General features: G+C 52.0%; 1 protein-coding gene across 8 annotated transcripts in view; it reads left to right on the top strand.

Moving 5' to 3' along the window:
• The window catches only part of Scn5a (sodium voltage-gated channel alpha subunit 5), a 98,371-nt gene that overhangs the window by 45,746 nt on the left and 31,289 nt on the right, over positions 1-21,336 (top strand). For 4 of the 8 annotated variants that reach the window (XM_021171629.3, XM_085828181.1, XM_085828183.1 and 1 more), the window contains exons 11-18: positions 776-955; positions 1,473-1,844; positions 5,300-5,432; positions 6,248-6,486; positions 13,081-13,254; positions 14,350-14,706; positions 18,040-18,483; positions 19,719-19,880. In XM_021171629.3, coding sequence (XP_021027288.1) covers positions 776-955; positions 1,473-1,844; positions 5,300-5,432; positions 6,248-6,486; positions 13,081-13,254; positions 14,350-14,706; positions 18,040-18,483; positions 19,719-19,880 — 2,061 coding nt within the window. The remainder of the gene's footprint in view (positions 1-775; positions 956-1,472; positions 1,845-5,299; positions 5,433-6,247; positions 6,487-13,080; positions 13,255-14,349; positions 14,707-18,039; positions 18,484-19,718; positions 19,881-21,336) is intronic. The other 4 variants (XM_029481484.2, XM_085828184.1, XM_085828185.1 and 1 more) reach the window with 2 other exon arrangements.

Here is a 21,336-nt window from a genome sequence, read left to right as displayed (position 1 = left end):
GGGATAATTCCTACTGGGGTCGTGAGGAAAGTCCAGGGCTGGAAACTTGTGCGATGGCCGTTCTGCCCTGGCTCCCCACATCTGACAGCTTCCCTTGTGGTAGCTGTCGGAAACCGAAGGGGCTGGGGAACTGGATCAGTTATTAAAGCGTCTGCCATACAAGCATGAGAATCTGAGTTCAGGCCCCAGAAGCCCCATTCAAAAGCACCGTGTGACTTGTAACCCTACCACTGGGGAGGTAGAAACGGGGAGACTCCTGGGGCTCACTGGCCAGCCAGCCCAGACTAAATCAGTAAGTCCTGGGTCACACTGAGCTATGTCTTTAAAACCAAGGTGGAGTGTCCCTGAGGAATGGCACCCGGGGCTCACCTCTGGCCTACACACACAAGTTCACTCACATGGAAAAGAGTAAGAACAAAGAAACCCGTCTGGAGACATCTGTGTATGCTTTCTGCCTCCATGACACACACACACACACACACACACACACAGCCATCCTGGCCAGGTGAACCTTCTAGAAGACCCCTGACCTCGATTCTGCTGTTTCTTCTGTTCACCAACACCCCTCTCTCACCCATCCCACACCCCGACTTGGCTACTTGCTCTCCCTTCCAGGTTCTTTGTCTTTCTCAAAGCATTGTGGGTCTGCCTGGGATCAACTCCATGAAGGCAGCGCTCTGAGTCAAGCGTGAAGACTAATGGGGCAGCTTGCCTAGGCCTGAGACTAGCCAGGGTTTCTCTGTGACCCAGATACCCGTCCCCTACCCTTTTCCAGGCTCTCACCATCAGGGGCGTGGATACTGTGTCCCGTAGCTCTCTGGAGATGTCTCCTTTGGCCCCAGTAACCAACCATGAGAGAAGGAGCAAGAGGAGGAAACGACTGTCTTCGGGGACAGAGGATGGCGGAGATGACAGGCTCCCCAAGTCGGACTCAGAAGATGGTCCCAGAGCATTGGTAATCCTGACGTGGTTCTGGCCTCTGCAAAACCCATCATGATGCCCCCACCCACCCCCAGTGTGGTCACAGCCTTAAGCTTAGTCTCCAAGAAAGGCATGCTTGGACCCCTCCCATCCCTTCCAGTTTCCCCCAGTCATTCTTAAATTGGGGGAGAGCTAGGGCAGGTTTGTGTGTTGATGCCGCCTCCTACCTGGAACTAGTCCTCAAGTACAGGGACAGCACTGGGAGTGGGGGCCTGTGGTGTGGGGTGATAGGGGCCCGAGTACTGGTCCTAGCTCTTCTGCCCAGCCTAGCCCCATCCCCAGGCCCAGAGCAGCTTCAGAGTCAAACCCAGAGATACAGGGGTGAAGTGAATAGAGAACCCAGAAGATGCAGGGGACACCCCATCTCTTCCTAAGCGCCCACCCACCCCCGCTGTGGCCAGCAGAAGTGCTCTCAGAAGTGAGCTGAGCTGATACTCTGGCTGAAGCAGAGACCGAGTCCTGTGGGTCACGCATCCTCCCTGTGCCCTCAGAATCAGCTCAGCCTCACCCATGGGCTCAGCCGGACATCCATGAGGCCCCGCTCCAGCCGAGGGAGCATTTTCACATTCCGGCGACGGGACCAAGGATCTGAGGCAGATTTTGCAGATGACGAGAACAGTACAGCAGGAGAGAGCGAGAGCCACCGCACGTCGCTGCTGGTGCCCTGGCCCCTGCGCCGTCCCAGCGCCCAAGGGCAGCCCGGCCTTGGAACCTCAGCTCCTGGTCACGTCCTCAATGGCAAAAGAAACAGCACCGTGGACTGCAATGGAGTGGTTTCCTTGCTGGGGGCAGGGGATGCAGAGGCCACCTCTCCAGGGAGTCACCTTCTCCGCCCTATAGTGCTGGACAGACCCCCAGACACGGTGAGCCACCCCCGCCTGATGAACATCAGTCCAGATCTATCTCCCAAACTAGTGATAGGTACCAGGCTCAAAACTACTTGCTAAATGTTGATCAAGCACCTACTGTGTGCCCCACTCCCAGAACATTTCTCCCCTTATAGTTTCCATGCCAACTGGGCAGGCAGTCAAGTCAAGAGAAAAAAGAGAAGACGGAAAGAAAAATGTCTGTGTAAACACATTTGGTGTAGTGATGAGAGAGTCAGATTTCACACCTGGTGCATTGTTCGTGCTGAAGTGCCACAGCAGACCAGTGTCCCGGAGGCCACGTGCTGTATCAAGTGCCTTCTGCATCAGCCGGACAGGAAGCCATCCCGGCAAGCCTGGGACAAGGGCTAGGTGGCAAAGGGGCCCTCAGAGATCCAGACAGCACTCACTAAGTGAGTCAGAGATAGTCCAGTACTTTACTCACTTGTGATGGACACAGTGCCAGCCAAGGTCGTAAGTGTTGGGAGTGGGGAGCAGGATGAGTGGAGAGGAACCCCTAAAAACACATGTTAGGAAGCATTTAAGCAGCAACCACAAGAAGAGGAGCCAGGCTGCTTTCTACATCTGGAGGGCTGGTGTGCAGAGTGGTTAGTGCCCAAGCTCTCAACATTAGCCTAGGTTTGGATTCTAGATCGAGGCTTACCAGCTAGACAGCTGTTGGCACATCTTTTTGCTCCTCTGCACTTTAAGTGTCTCATCTGTATAATGGGTGAAAATTACCCAAAGTGGCTAATGTAGACAGGACCAAAGACATACAGGAACATGGTCGGCACTGTTAAAATGTCACAGTACCATGCATTCCATACCGAAGTGTGTCACACACAGCCAAAGGGCAGACAGCCCGGGGAAGAGCCTGTCTGGCACTGTGAGGTCAGTGAGGCTGGAAAAGAGACGGCAGCTGTTAGAACTGTTGTCAGCAAGGTGTTTACAATCACGGAAGGTCTCTTGTGGCACACTGGTGACTGCCGGGTTGGCCCCTACAAGTCCACATACCCTCTCAGGAACACATATACAGACAGGAAAGCCAAGATGGAGAAACCACTGGACAATGGGATCTTGGTCAGGAAGGTGGTGTGAAGAGGGAGGGCCCAGTCTACATGGCCAATAGCTGTGGATCTTTATACGGGCTAATCATCTGGAGCCTCAATTTCCTGCAAAGTGGAAATCAGATTTAACACGTACGTCAGCATGTGGTAGTGGGACCACGGGAGCTGAAACAGGTCCAAGGCTTAGGCCAGATCTTGCCACTTGTGCATGTTACTGGTTCCTGTTACTAGGTGCTGTTGACACCAGCAAGTAGAGGCTTCTGGGATGCATTGCCAAGAGTCCAAGCCCTGTATAGGGAGTGAAGGGGAAGAACTTCAAGACCCCTAAGGGCTGCAGAGTTATCTGTGTCCTTCAGGACCTGTCACCTGGAGGGTAGGGTATCTGGCTTCCAGTCGGGCTCTGGATCCCCAGCCTTAGGCAGGCAGAGCTGGAGCGCTAATAGAATTTCCTAATCCCATTAGGGAGAAAATCATCTCATTGTGCTGCACATGTCGGGAGGAATCCAAGTTCACACACTTCATTACCGGGAACTCTGACTTCACCCATTCTCACTTCTGCAGGGCCCATTTGTAACTTTAAAGGGATTAGCTGGCCGAGGCGGAGTCGTTTGTAAGGTTAAAGGAATTAGCATCCAAGATGGAGACGTTTGAAAAGTCAAAGAGATTAGCCGGGCAGAAGCCTCTGGGAATGCCTTCCTCACTCTGCTGGTCCCCTTTGAGCCTGTTTCTAGTCTGCAAACAGGGCCCTGTGTTGGGTACAGGGCCCCTGTCAGTGTTGGGGAGTGGGGGTGGGGAGTGGGAGGAGGCCTCTCTGGTTCAGGGTGGGTTAGGGGAAGGAGCCTAGAGAGGTCCCACCTGCTGCCGCCAGTTAGCCAGAGCTTTCTTTCTACTTGCTCTTGGTTATTGGGAGGGCAACCCAGAGAAGTTGAAGCTCGTGAAGTGAGCAGGGACTGTCACTTTCCACTGTGCCTGGTCCCTGTTCCACAAGTATCTGCACGTTGACAATTTGGTATTCACTCTTCAGATCTTTGACTGGCTCCTACATCTGTCTCGGAGATATGCCCAAGGGAGTACACCCAGATCAGCTTCTCACTGTTGTCTGTATCAGAGTCCAGGGTTGGGCAGAGCTGTGATTGATTTTAATATTCTTCCTAGTCAGCTAGACATTTCGTTTAGTTACGAGGAACAGTGCCGCAAAGCAAAGTCTCTCTATGCATTCTTGGTGTGTGTATAAAAGTGTTTATGAGTCGGGCAGTGGTGGTGCACGCCTTTAATCCCAGCACTTAGGAGGCAGAGGCAGGCGGATTTCTGAATTCGAGGCCAGCCTGGTCTACAGAGTGAGTTCCAGAACAGCCAGGGCTACACAGAGAAACCCTGTCTCGAAAAAAAAAAAAAAGTGTGAGAGTGGATTGAAAGACAAGGAATCTCGGGATCATTTAAAAAATAATAAGTAGAGGCTGGAGAGATGACTCAGTGGGTACAAGCACTGGCTGCTCTTTCAGAGGACTGGAGTTTGATTCCAAGCACGCATGTGGAGGCTCACAACTGTCTGCAACCCCAGTTCCAGGGAGCCAGTAGTGTTTATGGGCACCAAGCACACACATGTGCACCAACATTTATACACAGGCAAAACACTCATGCATATAAAGTATGGTTATTTAAAAAAAATTAAAGTTTTCTGATTTAGACCCAAGCATACCTCCTCTGTATGACATGGTCTGCCACTGTCCTCATCTATTGGTGTGCTGGTACTGGAGGGGCCTGTGTGGTGTGTGTACTCTGAGAACAGGGAAGGAAGGAGATGGTGGTGGATGGGAGATGCAAGGATCAGGGAGTTGGTTCTCCAAGTCCAGCATTCCTTATCCCAGCAAGACCTCTATGCTTGGAGCTATGATGTAGCTCAGTAGGGAGAGAAGTCAGAATGCTTGTCTAGCATGCATGGAGTCCTAGGTATGATCTCCAGCAGAGCATGAACTAGACGTGGTGGCACACACCTACAACCCCGACAGCACTTGGGAGGTAAAGACATAAGGATCAGGAGTTCAAGGACATCTTCAGACACATGTTAAGTTCAAGGTCAGCCTTGGCTACATGAGACCATAAACAAACAAACAAACAAACAAACAAATCAACAAGGGCTAGTGAGATGGTTACGTGGGCGAAGGCTGCAGCTGCCAACCTTTAGAACCTGGGATCAGTCCCCGAGATGCCCATGGCAGGGGAGACGGCCAACGCCCGCTGGCCGAACTCTGACCTCCGCACAAGAATGAATGGATGAATGAGTGAATGCAATTTTAAAATTAAAGACCAAAACACAGAAACAAGACTGCCACTCTGTCTTCCTGAGTCCTCCTGGGCTGATGCATGTCTCCCGGTTGCACGCAGACCACGCCGTCAGAGGAGCCTGGTGGGCCCCAGATGCTGACACCACAGGCTCCATGTGCAGATGGCTTTGAGGAGCCCGGGGCACGGCAACGGGCACTCAGCGCCGTCAGTGTCCTCACCAGCGCTCTGGAAGGTCAGTGTCCCACTTTCCCCTCACCCTTTCACCTCCAGCCTCTCATCGTCATGTCTGCCCCCACACCTGGGTCCCCCATACCTCTCCCAGGCATCTCTTCTTCAGGCTGGGAATGTCCTTGCCTGTTCTCTGGTCTCTTCTCTGGTTCTGCTACTTCTTTTCCAGGTATCCCCACATCCATCCACTGCCCCAGGCCCTTCCCCACCTCATCCACCCCTCTCCCAAGCATACCTCAGTCTGTCTAAAGCCACCCTGTCTCCTGCCTGCCCTTCCTGTTCTCGCCTATTGTCAGCCATTCCCATATATCCTCTTGGACTATTAATTATAGCAATCCTGGGCCCGTACCAGCTGGTCCCAGCCTAGGCAATTCCACACACCTTCCAAGCCAAACTGGGTCTTGTGTCGCCCTGCCCCAGCTGTGAATGCTTGTGCTTTAAACCCTACCCCAGCACTTCAGCTCAGTCAGATAAGAACTTGGCTGTTCTGCGTCCTGCCCTCACTTGCAACCTGCCCTGTCCTGCACCCATGTCCATGAGACGTAGTGGTCTGACATAAGCCTACACAGGCCTAATCTGCCATAACCCCAGTCCCGCCCCCATCCAGCTTAGTCTCTTCGCTTTGCAGCCCTTTCTTCCCACACTTCCAGAGTAAAGAACCGAGACACAGGCAACCCACTTCCCTAGTCTCCCCTCCGCGTGCTGCAGCCACTTAGCACCCCGCTGTCCCCCCAACTCGAGTTACAAGACCCTTCTAGAATGCCACCCAATGCAGATGACCTGGTCAGTAAACCGAGTTAACTCCCTGGCTGTCCCCAGAGTTGGAGGAGTCCCACCGTAAGTGTCCACCATGCTGGAATCGCTTTGCCCAGCGTTACCTCATCTGGGAGTGCTGCCCACTCTGGATGTCCATCAAACAGAAGGTGAAGTTTGTGGTCATGGACCCATTTGCTGACCTCACCATCACCATGTGCATCGTGCTCAACACGCTCTTCATGGCTCTGGAGCACTACAACATGACGGCCGAGTTTGAGGAGATGCTGCAGGTCGGAAACCTGGTAAGGACCACCTGTCCTCGGCGCTGAAGTGGGCATCTCTGAAGGGCAAGACTCTCACGGGGAAGGGATTCTGAACATCAAAGGGGCTCTTGAAGGGGCCAGTCCCTGGAGACAGCTTGAAGGAAGGAGCTTTGGAGTCTGGTTTTAGGGAGCAAAGGTGTCGATTTGAGTGGGAGGATGGGGTTAAAGCTTGTGAATGTGCTCAAGTGCTACAATCAAAAGTCTGGCTGAGTGTGAAATGAGTGGAGACTGGCCAGTGGTGAGCAAATGTGGGGGGAAGCACACAGGACAGGGATCGTACAAATGAGCATCCAGTGCTGCTGAGTGGGGAGAGGGAGGGGTGAGTGGGTGGGCACAGGAGAGAAGGGAAGAAACAGATGAGTGGATTATTGAAACGTAAAGGATGGATGACTCAATAGAGAATAGAACAAAAGAGGTGGTGGGGAGATGGTGGGTGTATAAGTATGGAGGAGAGAGACAAATGAGGTGGGTGGGAGGATGGATGGGATGATCAGTGGATGGATGGGAGGATGGATGGATGAGAGGATGAGAGGATAGATGGGAGGATGGATGGATGGATGAGAGGATGGATGGATGGATGGATGGATGGATGGGAGGATGGATGGATGAGAGGATGGATGGATGGGAGGATGGATGGATGGGAGGAGGATGGATGGATGGATGGGAGGATGAGAGGATAGATGGGAGGATGGATGGATGGATGAGAGGATAGATGGGAGGATGGATGGATGGATGGATGGATGGATGGATGGGAGGATGGATGGATGAGAGGATGGATGGATGGATGGATGGATGGATGGATGGATGGATGGATGGATGGGAGGATGGATGGATGGATGGGTGGATGGATGGGAGGATGGATGGATGGATGGGTGGATGGATGGGAGGATGGATGGATGGATGGATGGGAGGAGGATGGATGGGAGGAGGATGGGTGGATGAGAGGATGGATAGATGGATGGATGGGAGGAATGATGGGAGGATGGGTGGATGGGAGGATGGATGGATGGATGGGAGGATGGATGGATGGATGGGAGGATGGATGGATGGACGGATGGGTAGATGAATGGGAAGATGGATGGATGAGTGGGAGGACAGATGGATAGGAAGATGATTAGAGAGGCGTGAGTAAGACTAGAAGAGTGGACAGATGGATAATTGGGGGGAGAAGAAAGGAAGGATAAAAAGACAAATGATTAGAGATAATGAAATGAGAGATGGGTGGATAAATGCGTCAATAATTAGATTGGGAGATAGAAGGTCAGAAGGGAAGATAGTTGGATCTGTAGGTGAGGGTGAGTGGATGATGAGAGAGCAGCAGAGAGTGGGAGCAGATTGGATGGGTGGGGGTGGCTATATAGAGAAGGAAGAAAGGAAAATGAATGTGTGGATAGATGTTGGCGGCCCGTGGGCGGGTAGTGGGCGATGGATAACCGAGTGTGCTTAGTCAGCTACCAACAAGCAGAGCCGGATTTGAATTCTGACTCAGCTCTTACTGACTGTGAACCTCAAGCAAATTACTTAATCCTGGTAATTGGCACCATGAGTATTTGCTGAATTTAATAAATGCAAGAATCAGACGATATGAACCTCATTGGAAGCTAATGAGGCTGAATAAGATAATGTCTGTCATGTGCCTCCCTCCAACTTGCATGAACAACCAGCCCTCAGCATACATGGTGGCTGTAGTAGCTGTTGTTATTAGACAGACTGACCCCACATATTCACTTTACAGATGGAGAAACTGAGGCAGGAGGGGTGGCATGGTGACAGTAGAATCAGGCATGCATCCACAGAATCCTGGCACATGGACACTGCCAGCCTCTCTAGATGTCCTCAGCAGAGCTGGGCTCACTGATTCAGCCAGTGGAGAGGAAGGACCCTGGCTGGGTCTCAGGCCCAGCTGCTCCGGTGACTCTCGAGGGCAGGTAGACCTTGCACACACTGTGAGCTGTGGATATTTTCTTCCTTAACTGCTTTATAAACCCCGGACTTTAAGTGGCCATTTGCAGAATTTATTCAACATTTTTCCAGTCGTTTAGCCCATTTGGCTATTCTTGGATTTTCCTTCTTGTAATTCAAGGAGGAGGTGCATTTAACGTGCGGTGTCTCGCGGTGCAGCCGGGGGTGTTTATTGAGTGGTCTTTGGTACATCTCGTCATGCAGTCTCCTGGTGCATCTGCAGATGCTATGTGCCCGTCGGATGGCCATTGCAGGATTTAAGTGTAGTTTGCTGGGTAGGACTGGGCAGAGGTTGGTTGTGATGGAGAGAACCTGCTCTCCCGAACTGTCAGCTTGTGATTGACAGTTGTACTAAACCGATGTTCTTTACCGGCAACAGCTGCGTTTCCTGCGGTTTGGATAGTGTGATTGCTAATATGAAAGGCTTTGGTTTTCTTGAATTTTACATAGTCTAAGTGGCTTAAATATTAAGGCAAAGAAACAAAACACCAAAATAAACAGGTAGGTAATCTTGGTGTGGTGACAGACTCTTCAGGCAGATTCCATAAAAGAGGAGACTGGCTGGTTAAACTGTCCAGCCCATGGCATAATCAGAGGCAACATCGGGGAGAAGGTAGTTTGAAAAGTTTCCCATTATGAAGGAATTAAAAATACAGCAGGTTGGGCTGGTGTTGGACATGTGTCTCAGTGGCTAAGAACACTTGCTGCTCTTGCAGAGGTCCTGGGATCAGTTCCCACATGGTGGCTCACTACTGTCTGAATCTGCAGACTCCTCCTGCCCTCTCTCTGCATGTACACATAGATACAGAGACAGACAGACAGACAGACAGACAGACAGACAGACAGTCTTGGGGGAAAGGTGGCAATTTTTCTACCATCTATTAAGATATAGTATAAAACCCAAAAAGTTATAGCATCTATAAATGTGATAGATAGTGCCCACTGTAGTGTACGGCAAATATAGGTTCAGTCTACTACTACTACTATCTTGTGATAATGGACAAAACAGCATTAGATGGAGTGTATTGGCACACAACTTTAATCCCAGCACTCAGGAGACAGAGGCAGGGGGATCTCTGAGTTTGAGGCCAGCCTGGTCTACAGAGTAAGTTTCAGTACAGCCAGGACTATACAGAGAAACTGTGTCTCTAAAACCAAAAGCAAGCAAGCAAACAAACAAACAAAGAGAAAACTGGCATTGGAAGCAAATAAGAAAAAGATGTTAACACTTTATTGTATTGTTTTGTTTGAGGTAGGGTCTCAGGTACCTGGGCTGGCCTTGAACTCACTATAAAGCTAAGAGTGACCTTGAACACCAGATCCTCCTGGTATTATGGGCAGGCACCATCATGCCCAGCTCTTAAATTATTTCTTAACTTAAAAATAAATGACAAGTCTGGAGAATAACAGCAGTGCATGTAACAGACTGGGAGATAGCATCCCTAATCTAAAAGGTATATTTATATATAATTCAAAAATAAGCAATCGCTGTAATAGGACAATCCACAATGAGCATGAACAGCAGTTTGGCAAAAGAAGATACACAGAGATAAAGGAATGACTGATTAAACAGCTGCGTGTGAGGAGCAGAGACACAGGATTAGCATTGGAGGGAGACAGTTGTCACATGCTGCTCATGGAGTTGGTTAAAACCTGTCTCTGAGGACCAGTTAACCACATCAGAAGCCCCACCAATGGTCACTGACACCGTTCCAAATTGAACAATATGTCTGCAAAATGGTACTTATTATGACAGTCTTTCTAGAGAAGACTGTCTACCATAGAGAATTAGTTACAATGGTATGGCACATCTCTGCTGTAGGATATGCCACAGATGCTAATAATAATACTAGAAAAGAAAAGGAAGCTGTGAGCTTGATTTAATTAGCATGGAAAGGAGTCACAGTGTCACCCAATAAACTTGGGCTTACACTGTGCATCATGTGGTCTCATGAAAGATAAATGCTGAGATCAAGAAGAGCCAAGTTGAGTCCTGTCTGGGCTCCGTGAAACTTTGCTTCAAAAGGACCCCCCTCTTGTAAAAAACAAACAAACAAACAAACAAACAAAAACTTTTGTTGTTGTTGTTTTTTAAAGATTTATTTTAATATGTGTGAGTACACTGTCGTTGTCTTCAGACACACCAGAAGAGGGCATAGGACCCAGTTACAGATGGTTGTAAGCCACCATATGGTTGCTGGGAATTGAACTCGGGACCTCTGGAAGAGCAGCCAGTGCTCTTAACCGCTGAGCCATCTCTCCAGCCCTGTAAAAAATATTCTTTATTGTTTGTGTGTGTGTGAGTGTTTTGTCTGTATGACTGTATGTGTACCACGTGTGTGCAGTGCCCAAGGAGGCCACAAGAGGGCATCAGACCCCCTAACCTGGTATTACAACTGCCATGTGGGTGCTGGGAATTGAACTGGATACTCTGGAAGAGCAATCTGTGCTTTTAACGGTAGAATCGTCTCTCAAACTCCAAGCTCTACTGTCTGAGGTTCCCCAAAAGTCTCCCACTTACTGAGAAGTCTCCATTCGCACTGATATACTGAGGACTTGTGGGAGGTAGGAAGCCAACTCGAGGCTCAGATGGATGGAGAAGCTGGCCTAAGACCACAGTGCCTCAGAGCTCTCTCTGTGCCACACATCTGGTTGGTATTCCGTGTTTCTGTGCACACCATACACCAACAGCTGGGAGCTTTCTTATGGTGGAGAGCAAGAGCCTTTGCTGAGCACTGCCCCCTGAACTGAGGAATAACACCCACGAGCCCATCTGATAGGCCTTAGAAACCTACTCACTCTCAGGTGCCCAGCAGGTTCTAGGGAAGTCCACGCCTGTGTCCTGAAGGAGTAGCCAGGGGCCTCTCTTACGGACTCTCAGGGATGCTGTGTGCTTAACCGGGGTCTGAGTACAGATGAGTAAACGCTCAGGCTGGGCACCTAAAGCTTCCAGGAGGCATGGAAATGAGCATAGTGGTACCAGATGGGGGAGGGGGCAGGGTAGCCTGCAGGTCAGAATCTAACTGCTGCTTATTCCCAAGAGAGAAGACTCCATACAGATGGATACATACAGGTGCCCAGATTCTACCGATGCTGTGAGGGGGGAGGAAGGGCTGAGGAACGTGCTTGAAGGGCCTGGTAGATGGGTCAGTCAGGAAGCACACGGACTCTGCTTTTGAACAGACCTGATGAAGGCAGTGAGTCTTGTGGGTGGAGCAGACGGATGAGGAGACTTGAGGAGATGGGGTCTGTGACATGGAGGAACTATGGGGACAGGCTTGTATGCTTGCCGTAGATTTGGGTGGAGCCTGGAGGGTCTTGAGGTCTCCTTGAGGTCTCCTCTGAGAAACAGTTCTTTCTCAGCGGTGAGCATGGGTCTGCACGGAGCATGTGTGGCAAATCCTCCCACAGCCTGCTTCCCCAGAGCCCCATCTGAACAGAGACGAAAGGCCATGTGGTCTCTGCTCTGGCAGAGTTCCCGAGGGTGCCCAGGCCAGCTCACCTCCCTGCTGGACGCTGATCAACCTCCATGTTTCCATGCCTGCTGCAAGCATGGTACCAGGGTGTGCTACCTACCACCTTCCCCTTCCAGAAGCTCCCGAGCGCCTCCTCCCATGGCCAAGTTTCCAGCTCCAGCTTCAGCAGACATACCCTCCTCAGGGGATCGTGCCAGGCAGGGCCTTGGGTTGTGTCATGGCTGCCAGCCAACACCACGGCCTGCTGGATTTCAAGCTCCACAAGTCAGCAAACCTGGAAAACCAGACTCCGTTCCTTCCCTCAGGAATGTCTCTGAGAGAGCATGTCCAGCCTGGGACATTGCAGCATGATACGGTCATCTAGGAGGCACACACTGAAGAATTAGAAATTAAAATATATATATATATTTATATATATATATATATATATATATATATATATATATATATTTCAACTTTTTTTGTTGTTGTTTTTTTCGAGACAGGGTTTCTCTGTATAGCCCTGGCTGTCCTGGAACTCACTTTGTAGACCAGGCTGGCCTCGAACTCAGAAATCCGCCTGCCTCTGCTTCCCGAGTGCTGGGATTAAAGGCATGTGCCACTACGCCCGGCTCTTATTTCAACTTTTAAGTGTACTTCTAATGTTGGGCCTCAGCCACATGTGGGCTGTAGTCCACGTGTCAAACCAACCTGGGACTATGTCCTTCAACAGGCTCTTGAGCATTCTAACTGTGTGACCCTAGACACCAGTTCAGCTCACGGTGCCTCACTTTCCTTACCTATGAAGTGGGGACAGTGAGACTTTCCTCATCCAGGTTTTGGATGCGTTTTCTTAAATACACATGGGTTGGGGAGTGGCTCACAGGTAAGGGTGCTTTCTGGAGAGAGGCAGAAGCAAAGGCCAGGAGCTCTGCAGTGTGTTGTAAGGATGCTGTAGCTGTCCCAGCTGATCCTGGCTGTTAGACCTGCATGTCTGCAGAGGCCGTGATGAATACGGGTTGTTTCTGAGTTGATGAGCCTGACCAGTCACCAAGAGGCCTCGGGAAAGACACTGGCATGACAAGAGTCAGGAAGGAGGGAGCTTGGTGGCCAGGCCAGGGTGTTTAGGACCCGCTGATTCCTGCTCTCTCCTCAGGTCTTCACGGGAATCTTCACGGCAGAGATGACCTTCAAGATCATCGCCCTTGACCCATACTACTACTTCCAGCAGGGCTGGAATATCTTCGACAGCATCATCGTCATCCTCAGCCTCATGGAGCTGGGCCTGTCCCGCATGGGCAACCTGTCTGTGCTGCGTTCCTTCCGTCTGGTATCTGCCTGGACCCACTGCGGGAGGGGCGGGGCAGGGCGGGGCAGGGGTTGGAACACCTCTCTACATCCACTGTCCAGATACCCTTGCTCTGCTCTGTCACATCCTGATGATGTCAAGACATTGTTAATGGCTCCTGGGTGCCTGCCCAGTGTGGGGATGTCAGGTAGAGGTGGACACATTCCTCGGGGGAATCAGCTGACAGTTGCGTGACCTGTCATGTACCTCCTTAGTCCCAGCAGGAACCAGGATTGGGGTCCCCGGCTCACAGATGAGAGACAGCACTCAGGAGACACAGTCCTCCAGAGCCATAGGTTAATAGGCACAGCCAGGTCTGTGGGTGGCTCACTCGGGACGTTGTATTTTGTAAACTTGGGAGTGCTTAGGGTACCCAGACTCAGTGGGTCTCAGATGTCACTGAAACTGCTTGGTGGATCACATTTGGAGCTTGGAACACCTGAAGTTCAGGTGGGACTGGTGGTGCGATCAGGGACAGCTTCCTAGAGGAGGAGTGTGGCAGTTTCCGTGGGAGCAGCAGGGAAAGCCTGGGTCTAAGCTCGAATCTTGGTCCCACTCCTGTGAGCCAAGGGCCTTACAGAACTCACTTTTCCTTTGAGGACCAAAAAGAGGGCAGTAACCATGCCAACCTTATGTGGTTATCAGAAAATTACATTAAGCCAGTTCCTCCGAAGCACAGGCCTAGGACAGCCTGGGTGCCCAATAAATACAAAGTATCTGCCATCTTTCTCTGTGCTTACTGAGAAGAAAGATGCTGGTGATTGGGTGAGTCAGATGGCTCTAGCTGGCCTAAAGTGTCTGGTGGGAACAGTTCCAAGAGAGGAAGGACAAACCAGGCCGGAGAATCCGCTAAGAAGCTCCTAGAAATGGAGAGGTGGGCTCCGACTGGAGCCCAGCAGGCTTCCCTCAGACTGTGCCAGAAATCAGCAGGAATTCCCTCAGAGAAACTAGTCGGAGTGTGCGTTAGGGGAACAGACCTTCCATGGCTTTCAGGCAAGAGCTGGGGAAATAATAGAGTCTGTGAGAAACAGCAACCCAGATCCACCACAAAGGCGCCTTCTCTCCCTCCTTCCTCAGCTGCGGGTCTTCAAGCTGGCCAAATCATGGCCCACCCTGAACACACTCATCAAGATCATCGGGAACTCTGTTGGTGCCCTGGGGAACCTGACCCTGGTGCTGGCCATCATCGTCTTCATCTTCGCCGTGGTGGGTATGCAGCTCTTCGGCAAGAACTACTCGGAGCTGAGGCACCGCATCAGCGACTCTGGCCTGCTGCCCCGCTGGCACATGATGGACTTCTTCCACGCCTTCCTCATCATCTTCCGCATCCTCTGTGGAGAGTGGATCGAGACCATGTGGGACTGCATGGAGGTGTCTGGGCAGTCGCTGTGCTTGCTGGTCTTCCTGTTGGTCATGGTCATTGGCAACCTTGTGGTGAGTCAACCAAGGGCCACAGGATGCACCCTGACCCCATCCATCCCATCATCCATTTACCCCCATTTCCTTCTCTCTGGCCAGTCACTTAGCGTCCCTTAAACCATTCACCTTCCCATAAGCTTCTGGTCCATCTACCCCTTCACTCTTCTGCTTGCTCATTTGCCCATTTTTTCCTTTCTACTCAACTATCCGTTCTTGTGCCTGTGCGCACACTTAGCCATCCACCTATGCAATTATCATGAGCATATCAATTCACAACTCACTTTCGTCTGTCTACACATCAGTATGTTCGCCTGTGTAGCCATCTACCCTCTTATCCATCCATCCATTCATGCATCTGTCCATCCATCCATCCATATATCTGTCCATCCATCCATTCATACATACATACATCCATTCATGCATCTGTCCATCCATCCATCCATCCATATATCTGTCCATCCATCCATTCATACATCCATCCATCCATTCATGCATCTGTCCATCCATCCATCTATCCATCCATCCATCCATCCATCCATTCATGTGTCCATCTATCATCCATCCATTCATCCATTTATCTGTCCATCCATTCATCTGTCTGCCAATTCACTCATTCAGTCATCTGTCTGCTGACTTCCCATTCACACACACTCATTCATGCCTGCTCATAGACCCACCTACCCATTCATCCCACACTCATCTCTCGCCTCTCTCTACCCTCCACTCATTCCTCTACCACATCCATACTTATTCCTTTTCCATTCATTCCATATTCAGCCTACTCATACACCCCTCATTCACTAATCCCATTCATTCATTGATCCATCCAGCAACGGTCACTTAGCCGTTCACAGTGACGTGGTCACTCTTCGTTGTTGCATTTTGCTTGTTAATTCATCTGCACACCATCTACACCTGAAAACGTTACTCACTTGTTTTTGATTCATTCACTTGCTTATTAATTTGTCTTCCATTACCAGGGAATAACTACATGGTTTTCTACTCAGAGTAACAAGTCTTGTTAAGCGTTTCTTGCAGGCCAAACATTATGGTGGTTGTTGGTGGGCTTACAGAGGGAAACATGGCCCAGCCCAAACATTCGTGGCACTCAACCAACTTGAGAGATGTAGGGAAACAGAAATTATTTATTTTTCTCAAACAGAAATAACTGGTCAGTGTCCCAAGGAAGAATCCATGAGAGCCCTTTCTCCCCAGCTAGGGAGGTTAAAGAAGGCTTTCAGCTCAGAAGAGACAAGGCTAAAGTTAGTCATCAGCTCAGAGTGGGAACCACCTCACTGGATAAATCTATTTGGTGACCAACACGCGACACTTGCTCAGTCTGGCCCCCCTGTGACTACCATGTCCCTTCCGGGTAGCACAATATCTTACCAGCACATAGGCACATTTTGGGGGTGTTTGGATCCACTTTCCAGCCTGTTGTGGAACCATAATTATGGGCTGCAGAGCCATTCCCCTTATTGGATATGTCTTCAGTATCCAGGTGCTTCAGTATCCAGGCCAGGGCAGGACAGGGCCCAGCAGATTAATCCCCTTCTCAGTCCCCAGACATAAAGCTCGAGGCCCCATCATCCCTCTTTGTCCCCTCAAAATCTGCTTCTTGGGGTTTAGCCTCACTTAATCCCCTCCCTGGTCCCAAGGGCTGCCAGACTCTTTTCTGTTCCGAAAAGAAAAGAAAAAGCAAAATGCGCTGGGCGCCCAGACCGATGCCAGGCTGAGCCGCCCCTCACGCAGAGTCCTGCCATTTCTGAGCGGATCTGCCTGGGGACAAGAAGATTAGAGGCTCTGGAGGAGGGACGCTACTGCCAGCCCACGCTGCCGCCTCGGGAACTGGGCCGCTGCTGGGGCCAGCCGCGTGGGTGGAAGCGAGCTCGCTGCTGAAACGGGAAGGGACCAGGCAAGGCTGGGAGCCACACATGATTGACGGGGAAGCCCTGGAAGAAACCAGATTTTGGAAGCTGGAGACGGAGGACCTCGGGTCCCAAGTGGGTGGACCAAGGCCTCCTGCCTCGCCTGAAGCTTAGACCTAGGACTCCCTACAGAGTCAGGATTTGTGGGGCCAGGAATTGCTGAGAGATGTGGGCCACAAGGAGGACCTGCATGAACATGCAGTTTATGCATAGATCCGGAAGACAGAAGCCAGGGGCCAAGCTGGAGGTCAGCTCTGACAGCAGTTTTGATTAATACTGAATCCTGGTAAGGACATGAAAAGGGTGACCAGGTATCAGGAGTGCTCACTTCCCTGTAGAGCTGTCACAGAAGCACCTTTAGCCTTGGCTGGCTGTGGGAATGCGTGTTACTTTATAATCGATGGCTTCTTCCTGAGGCCTGATCCTCACCATCACCACCACCTTCACCAGAATGCTCACCCTCGGTTTCCTGGCAGTTATGGTTTCCCTGTGGTAGGGTGCATCCCTGAGGGGCTTGAAGGAGATAGGGGCAACGGCTCAGAGATTCGTGTGGCCACCGGACCACAGGGTCCCTTCAGCTGGACTCTTTCCTGGGGACTAACAGGAGACGCCTGGTGCCAGGGAATGCTTACAGGCCTACTGCCATCTTCATTACCCTCCATGGGGCCAGTCAATACACTGGTCCCAGGACGTCCATCCAGGTGTGTCACACCCCACAGTCAGTCTGAGGCATGCCCATTCCCCATCTCCTTTCCTGCTGCGCTGTCCCTTCTCCGCTTGTTTTCCTGTGACCCTCATGTGGAAGGGTGCCAAGACCATTTTAACACAGGCAGAATGCTCTGCCAGCAGCCACAGATGCTCAACAGGTAGCGCGCCTCTGTGGGGGAGCCAGAGCTAATGCCTCCTTCTTACCCAACCCTTTCAAAGCTCTTTAAGTTGGGAGTGGTTTCTCTGAGGACTTTCTGCCTTGTCTCTAACTCCCCCACTTTCCAGGAGGGAGCCCTGGGGCCACCCTCCCCTGCTGTGCCTGCTACCTCATTCTTCAGAGGGGCTGGGTGCAGAGGCTGCTGCTGTCTGGTTAAGGCTCGTCCCCATCTCCCTGTGTAACCCCAGGCAAGCCCCTCATTGTAGTTCTCTGGGTGAACAGAGGCTCTCCCCATGGCCCTGAGCTGAAACACAAGGGACCTGAATCTGCACTCTGGCTGCCTGAGCCTTTCGCAAAAAGAATTTTAATTCGTTTTTTCTTTTGTAGATCAAACTTCCTTATGAAAGAGAAGGAGAGGGGTGGGTGAGAACCCAGCGTCCGGGGCTCTGTGCTTCTGAGCTGTTTGTCATCAGGAGTATTCGAGTCTCTTAGGTCCTCAGTTTCCCCTCCAGAGCCTGGCAGTGCCTGGGTGAACTTGACCCATTGCCTCAACAGGTCCTGAATCTCTTCTTGGCCTTGCTGCTCAGCTCCTTCAGCGCAGACAACCTCACAGCCCCTGACGAGGATGGGGAGATGAACAACCTCCAGCTGGCCCTGGCTCGCATCCAAAGGGGCCTTCGCTTTGTCAAGAGGACCACCTGGGACTTCTGCTGCGGGCTCCTGCGGCGGCGACCTAAGAAGCCTGCGGCTCTTGCCACCCACAGCCAGCTGCCCAGCTGTATCGCCGCTCCCAGGTCCCCACCACCCCCAGAGGTGGAGAAGGCGCCCCCAGCCCGCAAGGAAACACGGTTCGAGGAAGACAAGCGGCCGGGCCAGGGCACCCCTGGGGATACCGAGCCTGTGTGTGTTCCCATCGCAGTGGCTGAGTCGGACACTGATGACCAGGAAGAGGATGAGGAGAACAGCCTTGGCACGGAGGAGGAAGAGTCCAGCAAACAGGTCAGCCATCTCCCCACCCGTCCTGACAGGACAGCCACCTGCTTGTATGGAGACCAGAGGCTCAGCTCCTAGCCTCAACCAGACTACCTCAGCAATGGCACGGGGAGAGAGGAAGCCCCATGGCAGCTGGCCCCTCAGAAGGTGCCAACTCCAGCTTGTCCGTTTATGCTGTTAGTTAGTATTCATCCCTGGCTGACCTTACAGCCAGGGAACATGAGGCATAGCTCAGTGTTCTTGATGAATTCCTCCATCCCCCACCCCCAGCTCTGCACATTGCCCAGCACCAGGACCAGCAGAGACAGATGTCCGGGAGAGAGAGGGCTACAGTTTGGTGTCCTTGCAACCCTCTCCTCCCCTCCTCCCATGACTGAGGCTAATTCTGAGATTTAAAAATAAGTATCCCTGAGATGGAGGTGTCGGAGACACCACTATCTTATCTCTCAGCCTGTTACTTTTAACACTTAGCACCAGGGTCTGGCTAAGGCAGGGTGTCTGTCCCTCAGGTTTCCCTTGACCTGAGCTGGGCTCCGTATAGCTCCAGAGGTCCCTCAGTCAGGCGTAACTAGGTCCCCTCCATGTTGGTGGCCCTTCCTGGCTGCTTCCTTAGCTAGCAGTAGCTGGGCCCAGCTCCGGGGTTCTGCTTCCTCCTGCCTCAGTTGGCCTTGTTGTAGGGGCGGTTGAGGGAGGGAGGGCTGGGGTTATAACCACAGCTTCCCGTGTCTCCTGCACAGGAGATGAGAGTTGGTTTCTGGCTGTTCCTCCTCTTCCCCGTCCCCTGGGACCAGGACAAACATGCCTGTGCACTTGTGCGGGTGCACATGTGTGCATGAGTATGTGTGAGCGTGGGCATGTGTGTGCTCATGTGTGTGTGTGTGCGGGCGCGCGTGAGTTGTGGGAATCGGTCTGGGCTAACTGCAGTATCTTCAGACCTTGAGAAGTCAGAGCATCCTCCTGAGGAGAGTTGGTAGCAATCATAAGATGGGCGTTGTGGTCCAGCTGCGCCCTTTCAGAGAGTCTTAAACACGCTGAGCTTTGGCTACGGGTCCTTTGCCCATACTTACCAGGAACCTCTCACTTACTGACCCAAGTCAGCAGAGGAAGAATGTAATCTTAGTAGATGGAGGTTCATGAAGAGGCCAGGAAGCAATGGGGAGGGGCTGCAGCCCACAAGACTAGGGCGGGCCCTGGAGACCCCCTGCCCGGGTGTCTGGGCTCTGCTCATGGGGTCTTTTCAGCAGGAATCCCAAGTTGTGTCTGGTGGCCACGAGCCCCCCCAGGAGCCCAGGGTCTGGAGCCAGGTGTCAGAGACCACGTCCTCTGAAGCCGAGGCCAGTACGTCTCAGGCAGACTGGCAGCAAGAGCGGGAAGCGGAGCCCCGGGCCCCGGGGTGCGGTGAGGTAACAGTGGGGTCTGCTGCCGGGGCCAGGGTCAGGCTGTGAGGGGCCGCAGCACCAGCGACATTTGCCAAGGGGAACCAGAGCAAGTGTGTCACGGGCAGCATGGAGATGGTTGCAGAGAAGAGGGTGGGAAGCCAGTGTTCTGACAGGGAGAGATGGTATCCATCCCAGCTCAGGACTCTGAGGCCGGACTAAACCTGTCCTTCCACGTGTTCGCCCTTCTCCCTTGTGTTCTTGTGCTGATCGGCAAGCGTTTGTCCTGTGACTTTCCGTGTCCAGAGAGGGCTTGGATGATCTTCAGAACAGTCCTCCCCACATCTGTCAACTGATGCCTCCTCCCTGTGTTCCCTGCAAAGATTAAAAAGAGGGGATGGGGCATCTCAGCCTGTTATCAGGATTTACTGTGGCCACAAAAAGACTTTACTTTGAATTAACTGCCACACACTTGGGAGCTTTTGTGTTTAAAAAAAAAAAAAAATCCACACTTTTTGTTTCTCTTGAAAACTTGAGAGTGGTACTACCCTGCTGTGGACAGGAGGTAGCCATTCCCCAGCCTGCCTGATTGCATGTGTGACCTGCCTGGCTTCCTCTGCAGAGCCTCCAAGCCAAGGGCTAACCAACCGCACTGTTCAGACTCACTTGCTTCAAGCATGTGGAAAGGAAGTCATGTGCTCAGAGAGTGCCGGGTGACCTCACTCCTCAGCCCAGTGCTTGGGAATTTGGTCCTAGTGTAAGACAGGCCCCAGGATGCTCCACCCACCGTCACTGATCTTGGAGCATGAGGCCCTGGTGACTGTCCTCACGGTGGGGGTTGGCCTTCTCCCTAGATGGCCTAACACTTGACTTGAGTTAGGAGGACCTGGGATCCCAAGCCTCAGGAGAGAGTGAGAGCTCTGTGGCTTCTTCCCTTCAGGTGTTTGTGGTCCGGGGAGAGGAGGCGAGAAAAATGCCGTGATGTTCCCGGGGGAAAGGACTTCTTCCAGGCTGGGTTGGTAGAGGGCTTGCCTAGTGCACGAAGCCCTAGTACTGCATAAACTGGGAGTATCGGCCTACAGTTGTAATCTCAGTGCTTGGGAAGTGGAGGCCGGAAGATCAGAAGTTCAAGGTCAACAGCAGCTGCAGTGAATTCCTGTTTCTGACAGAAAGGAGGGGGGAGGGAAAGGAAAGGAGCTTCCTCCCTCCTGCAGTAGGAGCCTGAGAACTCCATGGCCGCCCTCTGGGCCATGCTCAGCTCTGAGCCTGCAAAACCCCAGCTGGATAGCCAGCCTCAAGAGCATGGGCCAGGAGACGGAGCCCTACCCCTCTGGCCACTCCAAGCAGGCTGTCCCGTCTCCTGAGACTTAGTCACTGAGACCACAAACCTCAGAAGTGACAAGAAACAGGAGGCACAGATGTGGGCATGGGGATTCATCCCAGGAAGGGGAAAGAAGGCAGCAAGGACCAGAGCCAGGCTCCA

The sequence above is a fragment of the Mus caroli genome, unplaced genomic scaffold, assembly GCF_978045245.1.
Source record: "Mus caroli unplaced genomic scaffold, Mus_caroli_1 scaffold_11, whole genome shotgun sequence".
Taxonomy (NCBI): Eukaryota; Metazoa; Chordata; class Mammalia; order Rodentia; family Muridae; genus Mus; species Mus caroli.
This window is presented reverse-complemented; position numbering and strand designations above follow the sequence as displayed.